Source organism: Barbus barbus, assembly GCF_936440315.1.
Source record: "Barbus barbus genome assembly, chromosome: 42".
Classification (NCBI taxonomy): domain Eukaryota; kingdom Metazoa; phylum Chordata; class Actinopteri; order Cypriniformes; family Cyprinidae; genus Barbus; species Barbus barbus.
The window spans coordinates 5,735,204-5,752,670 of NC_136720.1; the positions used below are offsets into that span (position 1 = coordinate 5,735,204).

At 36.6% G+C, this 17,467-nt stretch overlaps 1 protein-coding gene across 1 annotated transcript; it reads right to left on the reverse strand.

Moving 5' to 3' along the window:
- Positions 1–1,514: 1,514 nt before the first annotated feature.
- LOC306861251 (uncharacterized protein) lies at positions 1,515–15,652 on the reverse strand. Its single transcript, XM_079403427.1, has 3 exons — positions 15,585–15,652; positions 14,827–14,950; positions 1,515–3,710 (listed from the first exon to the last, which is right to left on the reverse strand). The coding sequence occupies exons 2-3, from the start codon at positions 14,909–14,911 to the stop codon at positions 2,293–2,295; spliced, it is 1,503 nt and encodes a 500-aa protein (XP_079259553.1). The 5' UTR covers positions 14,912–14,950; positions 15,585–15,652; the 3' UTR covers positions 1,515–2,292.
- Between the last annotated feature and the right edge of the window lie 1,815 nt (positions 15,653–17,467).

Consider the following 17,467-nt stretch of genomic DNA (forward strand, 5'->3'; position numbering starts at 1 on the left):
ATCAACGAGGGTTTATTAAAATATAAGCAGATGATTTAGTATATTGGTAACACATACATTTTCAAGAATTTATGTCACATCCTTAACACAAAATGTCACATCCATAATGCTGTATTTGCCAGTATACAGTATTATGATAGCACTATAAATAAAAATAAATAAATAAGTATTTTTGGTAAATTTAATAATCACTCGACTGTTTACCTTCAATTTCAGCATGAGTAAAAAAATTATAATAACAATAAATTTCGAGTAGAAGTTACAAGTCCACATACAGCAGTTTGTGTTCCATGCACAAATCCAACACATCATGGTTCAAAAGATGACAAGGATGTGTTTCAAAACCTCATTTAAGAAAAAAATGCTATTTAAACTTAATCAAGCTAATGAAAAATTCATAGTACACCATAACTTTACATAAATCCTGATTAAACATACTAATCATTGATGTCAATACGACGTCGATATGACATCAATTAAATGTTTTTGGTCAAACGTTGATTTGACGTACATTGAACGTCAAATATATTGGCCTACATATATATTAAACCAATTTCAGTGCAGGATAACCTCCTATTTTTCCATAATTAACCATCAGAAGAAATTGGCATCCAAGCTGAAATTAAAATTATGCTATAAAGCATCTTGGTCAAATCTTGACTAATATTTGACGTCAAATTGACATCAAGGTGCCCGCTGGGACGGGCATCCAACAAAGGTCTTCGGTCTTGTCCCTTACACACAAACATTTCTCCAATTTCTCTGAAACTTTTGTTGATGTTATGCACTATAGACAATGAGATTTGTAAAGCCTTTGCAATTTGACATTGAGGAACATTGTTTTTAAAGTATTCCAGTCTTTTTACACTTTTTTACAGATTGGAGAGCCTCTGCCCACCTTTACTTCTGAGACTCTGCCTCTCTAAGACATCCCTTTTATAGCTAATCATGTTACAGTCCTGATGTCAAATAACTTAATTAGTTGCTAGATGTTCTCCCAGCTGAATCTTTTCAAAATGTATTGCTTTTTTAGCCCTTTGTTGCCCCCGTGCCAACTTTGAGACCTGTAGCAGGCATCAAATTTAAAATGAGCTCATTTAGTAGATAAAAGTGTAACTTTTCTCCGTTTAAACATTTATGTTCTCCATGTTCTATTGTGAATAAAATATTGGCTCATGTGATTTGAAAGTCTTTTAGTTTTCATTTTAAGAAATTTTAAGTTTAAAAAAACATCCCAACATTTCCAGTGTTCGGGTTGTATTCTTAACCGTTTTAATTCATTTTAAACCAATTTTTTAATTATTTAAAAAGTTTTTAAAATCCTTGTTTTATTGTTGTGATTATTGAATTACTATTGTGTATGAAATATGCCATCTAAATAAACTTGTCTTGCCTTAAAAAAAAAACCTGAAAACCTGAGGCAAATTATCCTACCCCTTCACATCTGTCATAATTTGATTTTATGTTTTACCCTTGCAGGTTAAACAAACCATACATCTCATATTTCAACATCTTGCTTTCATCTTGCTTTATTAATATTATGATTGTCTTAACCAAACTTTAACAACATAACGACAGATCCCTTGAGTGCAGCTGATGACGCTTTCAAGTGTCACTTGATTGATCAAGAATATTCCAATGTACAAATTAGCTTTCCTTTGATTCCTCCATCCTCGTTTTCTTTCCTGCATCCTTCTCATCCTTGCATCCTGAGGGGGGTGAAGCTAAGACGCAACAAAAGGAAGCAAGGAAAAGAAACATGGCTGCACAAATAAGGAATGAGAAGCGTCCAGCATGTTAATAAGATGATAAAAGTTATTCAGCCTCAGTCATTAGGAATCCAGTCGTACAGGCAGACAGAGGCAGGAAGAAGTCTATTGAATAATCTTAATTGTGTCTCTCAATTCTCAATGTTCAGTCAGACTGTCAGTGTTACACCCAACAGCTTAAAACACTGGAAATGGACACATGCCTTCTTATCTTATTTAACACAATCTTAAGACTAAATAACAAAACAAAAAAACTGTAAGAGCAAAGAAAATGAGTAATATAATAAGAACGAACATGGAAAATAAATTGAGAAAGATTAAAAGAGAGCATGCAAATGTTTGCGCTTTTTCAATCTAAAAAAAAAAAAGACAACGAAAATGGCCAGTGGCAAGAATTATTAAAACAAATGTTTGGAGAGATGCTGCGATACAGTGGAAAGAGGATGCCTACCACAATTGATCAATATTTGAAATTACAGGAAAGGAATCATATTTGAGCAGAAAATTTAGATTTTGGACACATTCAGCTGCGATGTGAACATAGCCTTGATTTCACACAGACACGTACTTTCTGGTGCCATTTTAAATTTCTAAGCCATTTAAAACTCTTTCCACACAAGGAACACAAATAGGGTCTTACATCTGCATGACTTTTCAGGTGTATCTTCAAGCGTGATGGCAAAATAAATGTTTTATTACACTGATCACAATTAAGTCGCCTTCTACCAGAGTGAATGGGCAGGGGATTTTTTAAATGGCCCCTTTTTATTAACTTCTTGTCAGACTGCAGTTTCTCTACAGAATGAGTTTGCAAATGGCGTTTCAGATCTCTTTGGTATGTGAAACTCTTCTCACACTCAAGACATGAGAAAGGCTTCTCTCCAGTGTGAAGTCTCATGTGAGTCTGGAGGCTTACATTATGTCTGAATTTCTTTTCACACTGTTTGCATGTGAAAGGCTTTTCTCCTGTGTGAAGTCTCATGTGAGTCTTGAGATTTCCTTTAAGTGAGAAACCCTTCCCACAGTGATGGCACATGAATGGCTTCTCTCCGATGTGAGTTATTACATGATTTTCAAGATGTTTACTGTCTGTGAACTTTGTTCCACACTGTTGACATATAAAACAGTTCTCTCTTGAATGAGTCCTCATATGGAAAAAAAGGGTTACTTTACATCTGAAATTCTTTCCACACTGACCACATAAGAACGGCTTCTCCCCAGTATGAATTCTCACGTGAGCCTCTAGATTTCCCTTTTGTGAGAAGCTCTTCCCGCACAGTTTGCAGGTGTGAGGGCTCTCTCCAGTGTGACTTCTCATGTGGGCATTAAGGGTTGATTTATATGTGAAACTCTTACTGCATAAAGAGCATGTGTAAGGCTTCTCTCCCGTGTGAAGTCTTAGGTGAATCTTAAGGCTTACTTTATGACCAAAACACTTTCCACAATGATGGCACGTGAAAGGCTTCTCTCCGGTGTGAACTCTCATGTGCGTCTTAAGATTTTTATTGAATTTAAAACCCCTTCCACACTGCTGGCATACGAAAGGCTTCTCTCCAGAGTGAATTATTACATGCCTGTTAAGACGATCCATGTCTGGGAAACTCATTCCACACTGATTACATTTAAAACTGTTTTTTCTTGAATGAATTCTCATGTGGCTATTAAGACCTCTTTTACGTGTGAAACTCTTTCCACACAGTCCACAAGTGAAAGGCTTCTCTCCGGTGTGAATTCTCATATGGATTTTAAGAGATCCTTTTTGAGTAAAACTCTTTCCACACTGTTGGCAGGTGATATAACTCCTAGTTGCTTTCTTTTGAGCTCTTTTTCTTGAAGTATTTTTAGTATGTGGGGATTTTTCTCCAATCATAAAATCAAGATTCTCATCTTTCTTTTCTATTTCATTCAGTTCTTGACTCTCCTCTTTCAGCACTAACAGGTCTAGGTCAAAAAAGAAAAGTACAAGTTAACTTCAGTTTAACGGCACAATACAACAGACATCAAAACATTCAAAATATCAAAACGAACATGTATGCTAGCTCCTAAATTGACTAAGCACATGAAAGAGGAGTTTCTTTTAATCTCATAACTGCCATTTATTATTATAAAAGAAACAGTTCACACAAATATGAAAATGTTGAAAATTTAACCACCCTCAGGCCATAGATGAGGGTTTCTTAATCAGAACAGATTTGGAGAAATTTACCATTAAATCACTCACCCACCAATGGATCGTCTGCAGTAAATGAGTGCCATCAGTATGAGAGTTCCAACAGCTGATTATAACATCACAACAAAACTCCAGTCCATCAATTAACATCTTGTGAAGTAAAAAGCTGTGTGTTTGTGAGAAACAAATGCAGACATTTTTCTTTAAACCATTGGTTTTAGCCAAAATATCGTAATCTAGAATAAATAATCCATAATGATGCCTCCTCCTTGAAAAAGTCCATCCCCTCTTGTCACTTCAAAATCGACTGCCGTATTTGTTGTAAACTGTGCTTTATCTGCGCATATTTCTCTCTTGTTTCAGACAAGACTTTTTCCCCCCCACTGGAGAAAGCAATATTATGGATAGAGGATTTGTATTTTAGCCAAAAGCAAATGTCTGAAGTCAAAAATGTTTTAATGACGATTTGTCTATTACAAACACAGAGCTTTTCAGTTTACAGTCATGTTGTGATTTTTTTCCCCCTCAGCTGTTTGGATTCATTCTGATGGCACCCATTCACTGCAGAGGATCTATAGGCAAGTAAGTAATGTAAAGCTAAATTTCTCTGTTTTTCAATGAAGAAAATGTCATCTACATCTTGGATGGACCGAGAGTAAATTTTCAGCATATCTTCATATTTGGGTGAACTATTTCTTTAACTATTTCTCAACAAAAAATGTATAAAAAAAAAAAAATTCAGGAACAACTGAAAGTGCAAAAATCACACACTAAAGGTGTCCTTATAATTGTGTTAAATTTTATACATTGACAATTCACCTTAAATACATCATCATATACAGTGAACAGAAAGCTTAATCTGAGAGATTTGTATAAAACAGATACTCATACACTGAATAAAAATAATTATGGCCCCCAATTAAATTAAACAATTACATTTTGCTCATTTAAATAATTTTATTTGATTTTAATAAAGACATATTAATTAGATGTATGCAAATTACATGGATTTAGAACAAAGCTATGTGAATTAAAGACATGCACAGTAAATGCACCGTTTCCTTGGCGCCAAAGGGAGTTTCCAGACAGATTCATGCAGTGCAAATTTCTTTCGGAAGGGTCTATTTACAAGTTTAAAACACTGCATAGACTTCGCTGTATGCATCAGATATGAACTGATTCTGATTAAAGATACAAAAATGACTCTGTTAAGAGCAGTGAATGATTTTTTCTTTACAGTTTGATTAACATTAATGACACAGACAGCAGCAGGTTTATTAGGCTGCTGTCAGTTTATGACTGAATGTACTGATCCAATATATTGATATACAACTATTTATGTTCACTTAAGACATAATCTTGGTTGATGATAATGCAAAATCTATAACGATTTTCATGCCATCAAAAAATAAATGTCATACTGCTTAGCCCTAGTTGGTGGAGTTGAGGAGATGGAGGAATGCTGAAAAAGCTGATGCTGGAGCAAGGTGAGCACTACTTATGTGCTCCAGCAGTTAACTGAAAGATTATGGTTTCACTCCTCCAGAAACTGCGTTTAGGAATTTCATATAACAACAAAATAATTCATTAACAGTTAGTTAAAGGTGGAAAATTTCATTGTTAAACAAAAATGGACAGCCATGTAGTCCATTTTCCATTTGTTTATAGATTGCTATTAGTCTATTATGAGCACCAGCAGTGTGTACAAGCTTAACACTTTCACTGAATAATCTAATTGTATTCATATAGCCAATTAGTCTCTTTTGTATTTATGTCAAGGGTGTCAAAAGTTTCTGGAGGGCCATACCCCTTCAAAGTTTTGCTCCAATTCTAAATAAACACACCTGAATGAGCTAACCAAGGACTTCAAGATTACTTGTGGCCCTCCAAGAGCAGAGTTTGACACCCCTGATTTATGCAATATACCGCAGCCAACCCTGAGAAGGGAGTCCAAAGATGCCAGAACATACCTGTACACATAGGGTGACCAGACGTCCCGAAAAATTCGGGACAGTCCCGAAATCTAAGCTGCTCTCCCGAATCCCGCTCTAATTGTCCCGAAAATTATACTGAAGCAAAATCTTAAATAGTTATTGTCTGATAAAACATAAAAAACTGTCCGTGGAGCGAGGTTGAGTCATCCTGCAGCCTGGCAACCAGCCCCCGCCGGCTGCTCATTGGCTGCAGCATCTTGTTTTTTTTGTTTTTTTAGATATACCGTAGGCGCGCATTAAGATATGCACTGATAAGCAAATTTTCATTCATGAAATTGACATGGCTGGTGTACCGGAACCCCAACATGCTGCAAAAAAGCTAAAACGTCTCTGCAGGTACCGGGAGGAGTGGGTGGGCATATGTACTTGTTAATAAAAATATGATTGGTTCATTAACTTCAGTTTGAAGTATAAAAATAGCCTAACGTTACTTCTATATTATATAAAATTATATGTATATGTAGGCTACTTATATTAATAAAAACATGATTGGTTCAGTCACTTTCGTTTGAAATTCATTATCTTTATTATTCATTAATCATTACTACCCCCCTAATTGTGAATGAGCATGCATGTGCACCCTATTTACGAATGAATTTAATTAATTAACATACACACATCTAACTATCAAATCTGAGGTTTATCATGTATTTGTGAATCCGGAGAACAGTATTCGGGAAGGTGAATTTCATGTGCAAATTGCTCAAAGAATTTGCTGATACATTTATGTAAGTTTCTTGAATGAGACCCAGTGTGACTAATGGATTCAATGCTCTGTTGAGAAAGTCTTTGTGTTTTCAAAATACTTTTTTCATAAATAACTATGTGTTTTTGATAAATAATTATGGGTTGACTGAAGATGTTTTTCGAAGATGAAATCAGAAAGATTCTGGTTAATTAACCAAGAGTTTGTGGTTCATATGACAGAGAGTTAATCCTACTTTCTGGAATACATCCCCTGACCCCTCTGCAAGTTTACAAGCAACCGGGGGGGCGCTAGCACGCGGCGAATGGAGTAGACGCACTTTTTAAGTCTCCTCGAAGTTGACTCCTGTTTTTGTTTAAAATATCCGTCATTATACCAGTTCGCCCAAAGTTTGATGTCACTGCTTTTTGCTTAATTGTTGCCGATTGCAAAGCCCTTACTTTCTATACATTTAACGTAATAATGACTTCCAAGAAGTTCTCGAAGGCTGCGCAGCAGGGCAAAGATGGCGACGCTGATTCCCTCTCCTCAGCCTCTGCCAGTACCATACTTTCAGCCATCGAGGCACAAGGCAACGATTTAAAGCGGCTCATAGAGGACACTAAATTGTCAATCAACACTCGCCTTGATGTGGTGGATGCCGTGCTGGCCAATCTACAGTCCGAACAGTCGGGTGTTAAGAAAAAGGTTGAGGATTTGGAATCAGCCATGACCGGTTGTGATTCGCGCCTGGATGAAGTAGAGAGAATCTGTGAGGAATTGCGTTCGGATAACAGATTTCTTCGTGCTAAAGTAAATGACCTGGAGGGCCGTTCACGTCGGCTTAATTTGAAATTTGTGGGGATAAAAGAAGGAGCGGAGCAAGGTCATCCCACGGAGTTTGTTGCCGGGCTGATTTCTGCGCTATTCGGCCAAGACAAGTTCCCGAAACCTGTCAAAGTGGATCGCGTCCACAGGTTGCTACAACCGAAGCCTACAGATGACGAGAGGCTAGGGCTGGGCGATAAAACGATAACGATATGTATCGCGATAGACACGTGAACGATATCAATAAAAAATATGTTCGATAAAACGTTCGATATTTTTTATTCTTCGTCGGAAGAAAACAAAGGTTGCGAAGCAAGTCTGGTTGCATTAACAAAGGCACTCGCTCCCTGGTAACCTTGCAACGTAGTGAGTGACACGCTAACAGCCAATCATGTAACAGTATCAAGTTTGGTTGCGCCATATCGTTGTCTCGTGTCTAAGTGCGCACGCGCGGCTGAGAGTGCACGTCTGCAGCCAGACCTGGCTGGTCTGCTGGATTCCTCTTCATAAGCAGAAAATGAGTGCCGCAGCGAGCGAGGAAATTGTAAATAAAAGAGAAAGTCAGCTTGCCAGTAGGGCTGGGTATTGAGTTCGATACTTTTTAGGCACCGACCGAATTGCCCCGATACCACAGAGTATCGAAAAACGTCTTGACGTTCGGTACCAAATTTCGATACCTAAGGGGTTAATCTCATCACCGTCAGTGAGCCAATAATCCTGCAGAAACTAGGTGTGTTTGACTAGAAACGGCGACGTGCTGATTGATCAGTGTTTGACCTCCGCGAGAGCAATTAAAAAGCGCACGGAGCAGTCTGCTCTCTATATCGCGCGGTTTGTTTATTATACAGACTGAAGCGCACGTGACGCTCGCGGTCATTTCAGCGTCTGCCGCCTAACTAAATGAGGACATAAACAACATCTCCAGACCTGCTCTGAAAGTCACTTCATGAGCATTTTACCTTTTGATTCGAGTAAAACTAACTCATATCATATACACACAGAACTGTAAAGGTATTCCAGGCAACCCGTCAAAATAAAAGTTCGGTTTTAATATTAACGGTATTAATATTGTTCAGCAGACAGTACATACTGCTACTACTAGGCTACTATTAAAATTATTAAAACTTTTTTTTTTTAGTAATGATCACACAACAGTTATTCCATGTTTTAATTTTAATAGTAACCCCCCTTTGTTTGCCAAAATAAATAAACTTTGATTTTCAATAATTTAAAGAAATTAAATTAATGTTTTATGTCTTCATTTGAAAACCAGATACAGAACACAGAATTTCTGAGGAAAAATAAACTAAGTTGTTTTTATGCATTCAAATAATTAGACATACTACACCAGAATTTAATAAAAATAAAACATATGGTGAAAGAAAATAAAACACCCACTTATGAAAGTGGATGAAGATTTTAAATTTCTTGAAGTCTGTAACAACCTAGAAATGATGATTCTGTCTGAGCTATGTGTTTTAAAATGAACACGCACTAATGTAAACGTAGCCTAACAGATGTGCAAACTGAAAACAATTTGAACTTTATTAAAATCATTTATTTATTGTGTTGGATATATTTTTTTCCTTTGTGCAGTGGCTCAGGAGATGAGGCTTTGAGTCTGTATAAATATCAACAAGCTAAAAAAAATAGTTTTTTCAGATAATGTAATCTTATTAAAACTGATTTTATAAAACTGGTATTGAAAAAAGTACCGTTCAGGAACCGGTATCGAACTCAAGGTATCGGTATCGATATCGAAAATTTTTGAACGATACCCAGCCCTACTTGCCAGTATGGCAGTTTTTTGGATATTATAAGTCTGACCGTAGTCAGACCAAATGTGCAAATTATGCAAGACCGTCGTCCCCGCCAAGACTGGTAATACCACAAACTTGATGTACCACCTTAAAAGCAATATCAATAATTATCGATATCGACCGATATGAAACACTGATATCGTGATACAGTTTTCAGCCATATCGCCCAGCCCTACGAGAGGCCACGTCCGATTATTGCGAAGCTGCATCATGGCAGTGCTGCAGGGGAATATAATTGCTTATGAATCGAACAGGAAGGAGAAACGTAGAGGGCTTGCCGAAATTGAAACCTTGCTTCCAACCTTGGAGAATACCTATAGATTATCTAAATCTCAGGCAGATCTTAATGTTATGCTAAAACTTAAGTACGAGTATAATAATATCTTGAGTGAACAAGTCAGTAACATGATGCTTAAAATAAAACGTAAGCAGTTTGAGATGGGTGACAAACCTGAAAGACTACTTTCCCGGCAGTTAAGAGGCATACAGGCCAATAGAGCTATTTTCCAAATTAAATCAGACTCAGGTGTGTTATTAACCAATCCAAAGGATATTAATGCTCGTTTTTTGGAATATTATAAACATCTTTATACTTCAAAATGTAACGTGCCCATTTCAGAAATTACTGATTTTCTTGATACAATTGACACGCCGAAGCTTAGTGAGGCTGCCAGAAGCGATCTGGATAAAGAGTTCACTTTGGATGAAATTCTGAAGGCTATCAAGTCTTTTCCAAATGGCAAGGCCTCAGGGCCTGATGGGTTTTGTACTGAACTCTATAAAGCTCATGCAGATATTATTGCTCCACTGCTGCTGAGAATGATAAATCATTCTTTTGAAAATAAACAACTTCCCCGTTCTCTCTATGAAGCGAACATCTGCTTATTGAAAAAAAGACAAGGATGACACTGATCCTTCTAGTTATACTGTAGACCATTAAGCTTGCTTAACTGTGATCAGAAGATTGTTGCTAAAGTGTTGGCCACTCATTTGAGCAAACACATGGCTTCATTAATTCATCATGATCAGACTGGTTTTATTTTGGGTAGATTTTCTTTTTCAAATGCTCGTCGCTTGTTAAATGTTATGTATAATGTAGATTCTAAGTGGTCTAAGGCAGCTGTTATCTCTCTAGATGCCGAGAAGGCCTTCGACCAGATTGAGTGGCAATATCTATACTCAGTGTTAAATAAGTTTGGGTTTGGAAAAAAAAAATTGTACATACATTGAGATGCTTTATGCAAACCCAAAATCTGCAGTACTCACTAATTTGGACAAATCTGACTATGTTCCACTTTATCGTGGGACTAGGCAGGGATGTTGCCTTAGTCCCTTGCCATTTAATTTGGCTCTGAAGCCACTGGCTATAAGTATTCGGCACCATGCCTCTATTAGTGGCATTACAATTGGGTTGGTAGAGACTAGGCTCTCTCTATATGCATATGATTTGCTTATATTCTTAAAAGATGCTGTCGATTCTTTACCTCCTTTAACCCTTTGGGGTCGGCTGTATCGCCGGCGATACGAACTCGGTTTTTTTAAGATAAGTGCAAAAGACACTAAAAGTACTGTGTTGATTTTGGTCACACAAATAAGTGTTATACATCAATCGAAACTGTTAAGTGTCTACTTTTTTTTGAGTACACTCACGATTACAACAAAACTTTGTGGTTTTGGAGAAAAAAGAAAACAAACAGGGTGCGCTCTCTGTCTTCTCCGCGATATGTTTATAGTAACGCGTCACTAAAATGAAGTGTAACTCAGCAAATACTCAACACAGAAACATGAGAGTTATATCTATAGAAAGCCTATATCTATAGAAAGTGTCTGCTTTCAACTGAAGTAAGTGTTGCCGAAAACAAATGTTCTGTGATAAAGTAATCCGTATGAAACCGACACGATGTTCAGTCTGTCCAGTCTAACTCATTATTTCTAATGTGATCCCGCCCCCTCGTGTTCACATGTAAATAACCACGTGACGCGCGCGCGCTTGGAGGCGCCCAACAACAAACAAACAGTCACTCCGTTCATCTCTGCTGCTGTTAGTTTCTGGAAGAAGACGCGCTGAGTAAAGGCTGGATTTACCTCAGAATAAGAGCCAAGAGTTCTTCCAGAATACATCGATCGATCTGACAAGTAAGTAAATGCTTATTTTTTGCATTAGTTAGCGTGTTATTGTGCCAAACCTGAACGCGTTTAGTTGGGTTTTCCCCAAACGACAACATGATGATGCTACGCATCCAGGAATGTTTCATGTTCACAAATAGATTTAATATCGTGCTAAACAATAACAATTAGTTTCTCAGATATAAAATATCCTTTTTTATGGTGCAAAGTACATCCTTTTGTAGTTCACAGCATACGTGAGTCTATTGCTACAGAATCATAACAGCGTCTATAAAATCATGCATACTAGACTATATGACTGCAAAATCATAGTTGTTTTTCTCCCAAACTGTAATTCCAGACTACAGTGTTTGAATATGATGGACAATTCATTGTATTTAAATTTCTTACGGCACGATGATGTTTTCATGCTCTATATAAAACAATAATATGAGAGTATATTATAACATGATGAATGCTACGAGTCTAAGTATGTTTACAACATGTTTATTATTAATAGTCTTCTCTGTTCAAAAATAGATTTAAATAACGTGCTAAACAATAATAAATAGTTTCTCAGATATAAAATATTTTTTATAGTACAAAGTACATCCTTTTGTGGTTCACAGCATACATGAGTCTATGGCTGCAGAATCATAACAGCTGCTATAAAATCATGCATACTAGACTATATGACTACAAAATCATAGTTGGTTTTTTTGTTTGTTTTTTTTCCCCCAAACTGTTGTTTTCATGCTCTATATAAAACAATAAAAGTAATATGAGAGTACATTGTAACATGATGAATGCTACGAGTCTAAGTATGTTTACAATATGTTTATGATTAATAGCCTACTCTGTTCAAAAATAGATTTTAATAACGTACTAAACAATAATAATTAGTTTCTCAGATATAAAATGTATTTATTTGTGTACGATAGTACAAAGCATGCATGAGTCTATGCTCACAAATGTTTTTGGTTGTTTGTATTTTATTGAATCAGGTACCTGAACCACAGATGAATCCTGATGACTTTCTTCAATCTGTTTTCCTCTGAGAGCGCTGTACCAACATCAGATGGTCAACTACACTGATATTATATGGTAAAACAAGATCCTTGACTACTGATTATGTTTTTTTTCTTCTTGAATCCATGGAAATAAGTAAATGTTGTTGAACAGAATCTGTTGCAGGAATGACTCAAAGTCTGTTCACATCTCTGTGGTTAGATCAGTGCACAATAATGTGTCTTTGACCCTCATTATGTATGTTTTGATTATACTGTGTTGTAAATAAAATACAAATAATTTAAAACCCCCATTTTTTCAGTCTCCTCACTCTCTGTCTTACCTGCCTCAGTCACAGTCACACTGATGGGCCATTAGCAGCTTTAGGGGAGGGCCCTTTGTCTCTCAGGTGAGAATCACTTAATATTCAAGGCTATTACCACTCCCTCGCATATACGCTTTCTATCACAAAACACGTCTTTAAAAATTTAAATCAATATATTGTTTTCTGTGAATGAGTAAGCTGAATGATTTTCACATAATTGTGAAGTAAATATTCTAGCCTAGAAGACTGATTACACAAAAGTCTTATTCAGGACTAGTTAGTGTGGCTTTTATGCCTTATTTCAGCTACATTTTTTTCCCCAAAACTTACTAACCACGCATAATATTTTTTTTCTAACAAATGCAAACATGTACATCCACCTTGGTCACATATTATTGTAGCATAGTTTGTGCTGAATACAAAAAAAATACATGTTAGTCAATAGTATATTATAAGTAGCTGAAATAAGCACAAATATCAGGGCATGTCAACACATCTCAAGGGCCCCAAAATTACCTCAGACCCCAGAGGGATCTGATAAAAAAATTTGGTTCTTTTTCTGGGTATTCAATTAATTGGAATAAAAGTATATTTTTTTCCCCCTTGGCAATAATTTATCAATTTTTCCTCCTTTTAAAAATTGTTTGTGACCATTTCACTTACTTAGGATTGGTTATTCCCTTAGATCCAAAAGATATATTTAAACTTAATTTTTAGTGCAATAAAGAGCCTTAAATCCACCATTGAAAAATGGAGGCTTTTGCCTTTATCATTAATCGGCCGTGTTAATGCTATAAAGATGGTGGTTCTTCCAAGGTTTTTATATTTGTTTCAGAATCTACCCATTTATCTTACTAAATCGTTTTTTAAAAATCTAGATTCTATCATTTTCCCTTTTATTTGGAGTTTTAAGACTCATCGTATCTCTAAGGCACACTTAGAAAAATCTAAAGTTATGGGGGGGCTGGCAATGCCAGTTTTTCAACATTACTATTGGGCCGTAAACGTAAGGGCTTTGACGTATTGGAGTATTGATTCGCCCAGTTTTAATGAGAATGCAGATTTTCCTACATGGATTCACATGGAATCTCATTCTGTAAACAAGAGCTCTCTCCCTGCGTTATTACTTGCCAGTTTAAATGTTGCTAAAAAATGTTGTAGTACATAGCTCTTTAAGAATATTGAAACAAATTAAGAAATGTCTTGGTGTCACACCGCCTTCTCTACATTCTCCCATTTGTAAAAATCACAATTTTACACCTGCTTTGAGCGATAGAATCTTTCAATTGTGGAATAATACGGGTCTTTCTACATTTAATGAACTATACACTGATGCTAGTGAACTATTCACTTTGCCTCTTTTAATCACCTTCTTACTAAATATGGTCTTTCTCACTCTCATTTCTATCGCTACTTACAGACTCGGCATTATGTTCAGCAAGCTTTTTCCGATTACAGGATCCAGCAGGAAGAACACCGGTTCTATAATCTAGTGCGACAAGCATCACCTGATACTAGGCATATGGTTTTGCAATTTGTTTCCCTTTTCTCTTCGCAGTTAAGCATTTCTTCTGTTTATCTTAAGGTAGCTTGGGAAAAGGATGCTGGCATTACCCTATCTGACGACCTCTGGTCGGAAATACTGCAGAGAATTCATAGCGGCTCTATCAATGCAAGACTTTAATTCAGTTTAAAATTGTACACAGGCTGCACTATTCTAAAGTTAAACTCCATAAGATTTACCCTGCAGTGTCTCCAGTTTGTGATCGATGTCAGGGCGCAGAGGGAACGTTAGCACATTCTTTTTGGTTCTGCCCTAAACTTCATAGGTATTGGCAGGATATATGTTCTTGGTACTCTGCGGCATATAATCAGGCTCTCTTGCCTGAAGTGGAATTGGTCATCTTTGGTTACTCTGACACGGTTTCATCTTTGCCTTATTATTTGCAGTTGGCATTAATGTTAGGCATGGTGGTGACCATACTTTTTCCCCCAATTCACTCCCACCACCAATTCCTGCCGGACCTGAGACTCGAACTCGCAACCTTTAGATTATGAGTACGACTCTCTAACCATTAGGCCACCACGACTTCCCGATTTAATTTGAGAAGGGAAACCAACCTGTTTGTTCTTCAGTATCTTCTTGTTTCACTCTGAATGTTTCTTCAATCTTCATGTCTTCTCTCTCCTCTTTAATAAACGCCATCTTTATAATAGTATGTCACGTCAGATCTCTGGAAGTTTCCTGTGTGTTTAGATCAAAATGAATAAATTATATCCCTAGTTTCACAGACAAGGCTTAAACTAAGATAGTCCTGGCTTAAGCTAAACCCCGTTTGTGAAACCGGGCCACAAAATAATAATATAACAATGTATACACAGGCACTTGATGTTTACTTATATATTTGGCACTTGTGCATTATATTTAGTAGATTAGGCTTTATGAAGCATTTGCAGTTAGTTTGAAAAAAAGTTATAATCGTAACACGTATTGTGTTCTCTTTGCATTTACAACGTTTTGACCAGCTAGTGTCGCCAACGTGCAAACTTTGAATCATTTTACAAAACATTTTGTTCAAATAATAAGAATTTCTAAACGCTAAGTTTCTCCCGTCATTACTTTTTAAGTGCCCAAATTCGTGTTTATAATATACTGATTCACGATATATAGTCAGGGAGAGAAATGAGACGCACTAAGACTCGTGTATTGATTAACAAAACAATAACGTGCCTAAATGTTATATAAATGTCTCGACGTTGTATTTAATAATTATTAAAAACTACATAAATAATTTATAAAATATAAAAGATAATTGAACAATCTGTTCCCATCCAAACGCATTTTAATCCCAAAACCAAAGACGTTGAAAAGCACAAACCTTTCCTTTAAACCAGAATCAGAGCAGATGCAGGAGCGCGGCGCGTCTTTATGACGTCATGCAACCATACCAAAATAAAAGTCATAACCTGTGGCTACAATCTCAAAATGCACAAAGATTTACATCGATTTTTTTAAAAAAGTTGTTGTTTTTATGAAATATTTAGTTAAATATATGTTGTCCAAAGATGTGCTGAAAATAACAAGTACCATATGCCTCTTGTCATTCTCTCTGTCTCTCTCTCAATTCAATTCAGTTCAATTCAATATGTGCTTTATTGGCATGACAATTGTTACAATGTAGGCTACTGCCAAAGTGTAGTGTTAAACACTGAATCTAGAACAGGGGCCTGTTCTTCGCTAACTCAGATGGATTTGATTGTTGCAGATCACACTTCATCATTTGGTTCTTCAAAGCTCATCCTGGACTTGCTGTCATAGCAACAGGTCTTTAAGCTTAAACCTGCTCAGGAGCAGGCATATTTCATGTAAACAGGATTAGATTGCATCTTTTTAAGTAGAATTGAATTGATACTTAATATCTGCCCCAGCGACCGCTACTTTATTTCAAGAGTACCCTACTGATCCAGGGACAATAATTTAAAATAATAATAATTAAAAAAATAATTTGAAAATAATATAATAATGTTATGTAGTATATAATACTATAGAAACAGCAAGTGTTACTCATTGAAAGATTTATTAGTGCTGAAATAATTACTTTGAATTAATTAATTAATTATATTGTGGTTATTGTGACATTCAGCCAAGTATGGAGACCCATACTCGGAATTTGTGCTCTGCATTTAACCCATCCAACGTACACACACACAGCAGTGAACACACACCCGGAGCAGTGGGCAGCCATTTATGCTGCGGCGCCCGGGGAGCAGTTGGGGGTTCGGTGCCTTGCTCAAGGGCACCTCAGTCGTGGTATTGAGGGTGGAGAGAGCGCTGGACATTCACTCCCCCCACCTACAATCCCTGCCGGCCGGAGACTCGAACCCGCAACCTTCGGATTACAAGTCCGACTCTCTAACCATTAGGCCACGACTTCCCCGTGGTCTAATGGTTAGAGATGGTCACAAATGAAGATGGTCACAAATGAAGGAATCACCAACAGGTATGAATGCAAGCTCACGGTGAAGAGAATTGGTTGGTTCTCAGAGTGGATCTGGGTTTATTGGATTCATACTTGCATCGGTCAGTCCTTCTGTCAAGATAGATACACACTGAAAAGTTAGGAGAGTGAATGTGAACAACCTTTATTGAACACAGTTCTGAGAGGACACACCTTTGTTCTGTGTTTCCCAAATAAACAGGGAATGAGATATTAATAGTTCACCCTAAAATGAAAATTTGCTTGTAATTTACTTACCCTCAACCCATCCAAGTTGTAGGTGGCTGTTTATCATGAGTAGAACAGTAAAGAAGATTTGAAACTCAAGATCTGAAACTGTGGTCCTTTGTGATTCATTTAATGTAAGTCAGTGACTGCATGTTTTTGAGAATAAAAAAGGATATCAAGGAACAAAAAATTAATACCCATGGCTCTTGATGATATATTGAGGAGTGATGAAGCAAAACAATCAGTCTATGCAAGAAAATTAACATTATTTACAGCATTATTAGCTACCTGTAATCCATAGTCTCAGGCAATGGGGAAATAAGATTCTTTTCTGCGAACTGGTTCTTTTGGACAGTTCGTTTCAATGAACTGGTTCAGTTCACTAGTTCGTTTACGCTATCACACAATAATGTAATATATACTCAATCATATTATCAAAGCACCCACTAATGATGTGAAACGTGGATGTTTTACATGTCTAAAGCATACAAAGTGAATAAACTTGTCTTCATCAGCTCACCTTTTACATAAACAAT